This window comes from Myotis brandtii, unplaced genomic scaffold (assembly GCF_000412655.1).
Source record: "Myotis brandtii unplaced genomic scaffold, ASM41265v1 scaffold332, whole genome shotgun sequence".
Classification (NCBI taxonomy): Eukaryota; Metazoa; Chordata; class Mammalia; order Chiroptera; family Vespertilionidae; genus Myotis; species Myotis brandtii.
Window position 1 is genome coordinate 858,967 of NW_005362797.1, and position 7,604 is coordinate 866,570.

The following is a 7,604-nucleotide window of genomic DNA, read 5'->3' on the forward strand; positions in this document are numbered from 1 at the left end:
TTTGCATATTGCCCTGATTAGCCAATGGGAAGTGTGTCAGAGATACGGTTAATTACCATGTTTGTCTATTATTAGATAGGATAATTTTGGTACACTAAGCATTTAAACAAAAACAAAAAAAATAACAAAAAACACAACCTTATAAATTTAAGAAAAAAATAGAAGTAAACCAAAATAGATACATTTTGCCTTAACATTAGTAATTCCTACATTACAGTAGGTTTTCTTATCAATAGTATGTAGAAATTGATGAGAGAAAAATATAATTTCAAAAGCATTAAGATTAAAGTGAAGATAGTCCCTCCAATCCTTTTATGTTGCAAATGAAGAAATTGAAACTCAGAGTAGTGCCTGGGCCCAAGTCACACAGATAATTTAGTGACTGGATTGTCATTAAAGGTATTTTGCCACTGATCTTATACAGGGCTTTTACCTCTCACCATACTGCCTCTTCTAGTAAAAAAAAGTAAAATTCTTAGAAAAAATAACAGTTAATAGCCCTGGCCAGTGTGGCTCAATTGGTTGAGCATGGTCCCATGCACCAAGAGGTAACTGGCTCAATTCCCGGTCAGGCACACGCTGGAGTTGTGGGCTCAATCCCCGAAAAGGGGTATGCAGGAGGCAGTCAATCGACTTTTCTCTCTCTCCCTATCCCTTCCTCTCTCTCTAAAAAATTAATAAAAGTATATGTTCAAATAACAGCTAATAAAAATCATGCATTGATTTATTTACACATTGCCAGACCCAAGTTAAATAATCAAATGTGATTTCAATAGAATCTTACCTGGAGAGAATCGGATATCTGAAATAATATCTTTTCTGTGGTGAAAAGATACAAGATCCTCAAGAGTATCTGCATTTGCCATTAAGAAGCTTCCATCACAGAGACCTACAGCTAAAGCTTTACCATCAGGAGAAAAACAGCAGCATCGTCCACCTAAAAGAGGAAGACAGTACGCATCAGGTGACTTTCTTTTATTAAAAAAAGTATGTATTTAAAGAGCCTTTAATTTCAAAGAGGATCCCTATTCTTATTGCCACCTCAAATCAATATTAAAAAGGAATCAAGAGATCCAGGTAATAAAGTCTTCTATGGAAATTAATGGTATGGAATTCTAAGCAATAATTAATACAAACCATTCCCTCTTCTGAAAGTAACAAAATCAAGTACTGAGACTCACCTTAAAAGAAATTAAGTTGCTGAACAAGAGTGAGAGTTTTCAACTAATATAAAAAGCCAATGACATATGTGAAAAATTTTTTGGGGGGTGGTTGGTTACCTTTGTAGTTTCTACCCAACAAATCAGAAATTAAAGATATAAAGTCATCTTTATAAAAATGTTTTCAAATTTAAAAAAATCTGAAAATAGTCAATTATTAGTTTCAGCTAGGAATATCTATCTATATATGTTTCAAAACCACACATGAAGAAATAATAATGTTAGTATTATTTTATTTTTTTGAAAATAAGGGTTAGTGCTGCAGTGGTAGCCACATAAAAATGAGCTTTCCTAACAGTAGGGGATGCAGCAGGCACATTAAAATTCCTAAGACTTGGTACCTTGTGAAAAGTTTGGAAAGGGAGGGATCGGGTACAGCTGTTATAGAATGAAAAATTACAGAATGAATTAGGATCAAGTAGTTATTTTATTATCAAGCATATAATGCAGAAATCTAGGCCATGGTTTTTGAGATTTAAGAGTCAAGAGATGATGACATGGAGCAGGGTGGCAGCAAAAGAGGTGATGAGAAATGGCAGGATTTGGATATTTGAAGATAGAGCTGACAAGACTTGGACGATGGACTAAGAGAAAGAGACGAAAGTCAAGGAAGGCTATATTTTTGTTTGAATGGTGATTCCATTTACTGAGATGGGGAAAAATTAGGAAAGGCAGAAATTTTGGTTTTGTACCCACTAAGTTAAGGATGCCTATGAACAACTCAAGCGAAGACATGACAGAGCCAGTTCTTCTCTGGAGCTCCAGGGAGAAGAGGCTGAGAGATAAATATGGGAAGCAGTATCATACAGATAGCAGCTACAGCCAAGAAACTGGATAACAACTTATTAATTTATTAGAGGCCCGGTGCATGAAATTTGTGCACTTGGGGGGGGGTGTCCCTCAGCCCAGCCTGTGCCCTCTCGCAGTCCGGGAGCCCTTGGGGGATATCTGACTGACAGCTTAGGCTGCGCTCACCAGCTGTGAGCCCGGCTCAGGGCTTCTGGCTGACCACCAGGGGACAGCTCCTGTGTTGAGCGTCTGCCCCCCTGGTGGTCAGTACATGTCATAGCAACCGCTGTTCAGCTGATTTGCATATTAGCCTTTTTTTATATTGGATTGCCACTCAGCTCCAAATCCACACTTTTCCTGGTATGTGATACTGGAGCTGCACCCTGTAGACATTTTCCCTTTGCCAGCTGCCTTGATTTTGTCCAGTAGGAGCTGAAGGGCCCCTATAAGGCAAAAGCAGAAGGAAGGACTTTTCTGGGGCACTTATGGGGGAGTTTCTCTGACACCACAGCAGATCAGCCCTCTGGCAAGTTTCTTTTCCCAGGGCAGGTTGTAGTTCCTGTGACACCTACACCCTCTCCAAAAAGATCTGAATCTCAGCCTGGGGAAAGAGGGAAAGGGTCCATCCTCGGACTTCATTCCTTGTTCTTGTCCACTCGCCCTGTGGGTGGTAGCTGCTTTCTGCAGTTGCTACTTCTATATCCCTCAAGAATCCTTTTTTCCAAACCCTTTTATTAGTTAACACTTCATATTAAATTTTCCCTGTTCAAATTAGTGGGGTATCAGTCAAGAAATTGTTTCTTGTTTCTTGACTGATATAGAATGGGTACTGACGTGGCCAGAGGAGACAGACCATTAAAGAGAGGACTTCTGGAATTGATCTGGTCATGTCTTTGGTCTTGAGCACAGTGCTAAGTCTTTGCCAATGAGAAATGGGATGCTTAGTAATACAAGGTATGCACTGGCATAACAATTAGTTAAGTTATATCCTGCGGTTGCTTATGATATGTACCTACTGAAACAAGTGCCCTACGAGTCCAAAAGGCTATTGTCCTTGACCATTACAAAAATAACGATGACTACAAAGACTGAGTGCATGGACGTTGACAGAAAGAAGTAGTAAGCTCAGGTCCCAAAATTCTCAGCACGAGTTATGGTCTGAATAAAGAGAGAGCTTCCAGGTAAATCTTAAAAAAAAATCTCTGACAGGGCTGATATTGCTGAAAATTAAACACAAAATTTAATTGCGTTGGTTTAAAATTTACAACTTAAAATCAAAGCCTCACCAAGTTTCTTATGTGAAAGTTAGGGCATTGATTGGGAAGAAAGGGAATGTTGAAACTTGGAATGCAATCATCGGGTTGAAATCTAACAGAACTGAGAATCTTGAGAGTACATTCCGACCCTCACTGGCCAGTGCAGAGACTGCTTGCTCTCCTGCCTACGAGAGGAGTGACTTTCTTAGGCAGAAGCCTTGGCAAGGAGACGCTTCGTCTCTGAAGAACCATCACAGCCACTCATTCCTCTGCTGTCACTACTCCCCCAGCTTGGATCTCATCCCAGCATGCTCTAGGGCAGAGGTTGGAAAATCTTTTGATGAAGGACCAGATACCAAATATTTTCACTTTTGTGGGTCATACAGTCTCTGTCACAACTACTGCACTCTGTATTGTAGCGCAAAAGTAGACTTAGATACTACATAAAGGAATGGGCATGACTTCGCTTCAGTAACATTTATTTACAAAATCATGGGCTGGGTTTCATCCATGGGCTAACACCTGATATAGAGGAAGGACTCCCAAAAGCTTAGGGAGATAAGAATGTTAAAATAAATTTTTCATATGCAACCTGCACACCCACCCATGACCTACACCCTCCAAAAAAGTCTAGAAAATAGCCCCTCACGAAGGCACTGAGAAATACATTAAGTGAGGGCAGCATCTGCATCCTGGATGAGCTCTGTGACTGTCCTCCTGTGTGGGTCAGAAATAGGAGGTGTCCCCATTGATATGGGCTCCCTGTTTCAACCAGCATAACCTGAAGAAGCAGAGGCAAGAAGCAACACAACCAACAAATACCACGTGTATTCCTTTTAGCAAAAAGGCAGCAGGGATGTAGTGATAATCAGAATGTGTTGGCATGTGGGGATTTCTGTTGGTGGCTAATTTATCACAATGTCTCCAGAAATGAAACCGATGAGTAGACTATTAGATTAGTGATTGATCTATATAACAGAAGAAACTCCATACTGGGTGACTAAAAAACCTGACTTAAATCACCACTTAAATACCACAACGGAGAGTCACAGATTCTCAACCGCTTTTCAGACCTGAGCCAATTTATACTCAGAGCCCCTTGATTAAAGGGGAGGCCAGGCCCATTAAGGAAGAACTCAGCAGCATTGCCACAGTATATAAAGTAAACTTCCTTCCAAGCATCCGTGGCCACTTAATAGGATGACTGTGACTGAGAAAAATAATACCCAAACTTTCAGGAATTACCAGACACAAGCTCTGAACTGACATTAATTCTTGAGACTACAAAGTGCTGCGTTGTACACCAGCAGGAGTGGGGCCCATGGTGAGCATGTGGTAGGTGAGGATTTAGTCCAGTTGTGAATCAGGGCACTCAGGTTGTCTGTGGACCTCACCCAGTTCCTGAATTTGAATAGATATACTGGGCAATCGGTAGGATCCTCTACACTGACTCTGTGCGCCATGGGGTGAGGTCATTATGACAGGAAAAGTGAAAACTAAGTGAAAACCCTGGAAATTCCTCTCTCTACCAAGACAATAAACCAGAATCAAAACTGCAAGCCTGACAATGCAAACATCAGTGACACCACCTCCGACCGGCAACGGCAGGAGTGAGAATACCTGTCACGTCATCATCAAGACTTGCCTGCTTGGTCTGGGCTCAAATCAGGTGGATTTTAAGGTTACAACTATGGATAATACGTTTATTCAGTAGTGACTCTAATTGAAGTTACTCTTCCAGATGCATTCTTCTGGATCTTTCCTAGAGCACATTAGCACAGCCCCTAGCGTTTTGCATGCAGCCATTGCCCTGGTTAGTGCTTTTTTCTCCATATCAACTTGTAAGGACAACCACAAGTGGTTTGCTTTTACCTGGCTTGTATCTGTGTACACCTTCAAAGCCTTGCCTCAGGGCTATTTCAACTCTCCTGTTCTTTGCCATAATATAGTCCACAGAGATCCTGATCGTCTTGAGATTCCACAAAACATCTCAATGGTCCACTACATTGATGACATTATGTTGAATGGATCTGGGGAGCAGGAAGCAACAAGTACTTTAGATGCCTTAGTAAGACATAAGCAAATCAAGAGCATGGCAGATAATCCCACAAAAATTCAGGGACCTGCCAACTCAGTGAAGTTTCCGGGGACCCAATGATCTGGACTATGTCAAGATGTTCTTTCCAAAGTGAAAGTCAAGTGGCTGTGCCCCACATCACCTACCACAAACAAAAGGAGCAAAATGCTTGGTAGGCCTTTTTGGTAGCAACATCAACCACATCCGAATGAGCTGCTTCTACCCATCTATCAAGTCACCTATAAGGCTTCCAGCATCCAGGGGGGCCAGGCAAGCTGATTTCCCACTGGGCCTGATGACCCAGCAGCTCCAATGATGCTCAACGTGTCTGTGGTAAACAGGGGTGCTGCACGGAGCCTCTGGAAGGCCACCAAAGGAGAATCACACTGCAGAGCTCTCAGATTTGAGAGAAAATCCATGCCCTCCTTTACAGGTAGGTATTTTCCTTTTGAGAAGCTGCTTCCGGTCTGCTACTAGAACTTGTTAGAGAGTAAATGCCTAACTATGGGATACAGGTGCCTGTGTGTCCAGAGCCTTCCTATCCTGACCTGAAAGTTTTGTGACCAACCTAACCACAACTGGGTGTGCACAGCAGCAATCCATCAGCTGGGAATGGAGTATGAAAGACCAGGCTTGGACAGGCCTGGAAGTTACAAGTAATTTGCATGAACAGGTGCATCAGAATCCTTCAACAATAATTCTCACTGCAATGCCTCCTCTCTCTCTCTCTGTCTATACCTCTGGCCTCATAGGTATTCCTTCTCATCAGTTGGCTGAGGAAGAAAAAAAAACTCAGCCAGGTTTACAGATGCTTCTACACAGTATGTCCGTACCCATCTGAAAGCATTGCAACCCCACGCAGGGGTGACCCTGAAGGATGCTCTGCCCAGACAACAGCCTTTGGCCTGGGTGCTTTTTCTCTAAGCAGTGATCCTGCCATTAAGCCCTGGCCTGTGCCCTCCAGCAAGCTTTCCTTCCCCAGTGAGCACGCGCACTGTCCCACTGAGGCCTGCAGCCGCCAGCGAGCTTCCTCACCACGGACAGACCGTGTTCTGATGGCAGCCACACCTTTTCCAACCTAGGTCTGAATCTCCATCACGTTCTTTCTTCATTCCCTCTCCCCAGCTAACTAGGGCTAGTGTCTGCCTCCTATTGTGGCGCTTTTATAGCTTTTTCAGTAGGTAATCACATTTTACTAGTTAACTGTTCTTTATATTAAATTTTCCCAGTTCAAATGACTAGCATGGTCTCTGTGTTATGACTGAAGAATGACTGATAAGATACCTGAAGTGGGAGTGTACACATGAGAAAAGGAAGGCCAGGGAGAGAACCCAGAAGCAGTTCTGCATGTAGAGAGCGGGAAGAAGAGGCAGGACCATCAGAGGAAACAAAGAAAGAAGGCAGTCAAGTAGGAGGGGGAACCTGAGCCAAGTGAGGAACGCATTTCAGAAGAGAAGGAATAATCAATTACGTCAAAATCTAGCTTTAGGTGATTAAGATGAGGACTGAGAGCTGACCAGGAGATTGGCAGCAGGCTCAATGGACCGACAGAGATAAAAGCCTAACTGCAGTGGTTTGTGACGGGAGTACTGGCTACTGTGCTCTGAGGAGCTCTGCCACAACGGAGAGCGGTGGTGCGGCCAAGCATCACAGATGTACATTTTACTCAACGCTATTCAGCTGGCTGGGGGCAGAATAGAGCAGGTGGGAAGTTGAGTTTAAGTAAAGATTAATGTAACAAGAATCCTTAAAAACGAAAACAAAAACTCCCCAGGGACCAAAAATAAAAAGGGGAAAGGAAACTAAAGCGATAGAATAAAGTCGCATATTCCCGAGGGCAGAAGAGACTAGTCTTGCCTCAGCGCCTCCTGAATAAAACTGGGATTTTTGAGGAGCTATATACTCACTGTATTCATATAATACTGGTTTCCAAATTTGATGTTAATTTTAAGTTCCAAAATACCAGTAGTGAAAATGTAATACCATTATTTCCAAATTTAAAAATATTCTGATATCTGAATCATTAGCATCTTGACACATCTGGAGTAATATACTATATTAAGTTTTTAAAATTCAACATGGGTTATATAAAGTACGCTTCTTTAGTTTCTTACTTCTCACGTTTTATAGAGAAAAGTCAACTAAGCAATGTTTCGGCTGAGAATAATTCTTACTCTACTTCAATGACTTTGTGAAGTGGAACATTGATTTCCTAGGGCTGCCATACAAAACTACCACAAACTGGGGGGGGGGGGGGGGGTG

At 42.3% G+C, this 7,604-nt stretch overlaps 1 protein-coding gene across 1 annotated transcript in view; it reads right to left on the reverse strand.

The window, feature by feature from the left end:
• EML5 (echinoderm microtubule associated protein like 5) overlaps window positions 1-7,604 on the reverse strand; it is a 102,717-nt gene that overhangs the window by 35,751 nt on the left and 59,362 nt on the right. Inside the window, exon 22 of the mRNA XM_014543665.1 lies at window positions 785-937. Within this exon, the coding sequence (XP_014399151.1) occupies window positions 785-937 (153 nt within the window). The remainder of the gene's footprint in view (window positions 1-784; window positions 938-7,604) is intronic.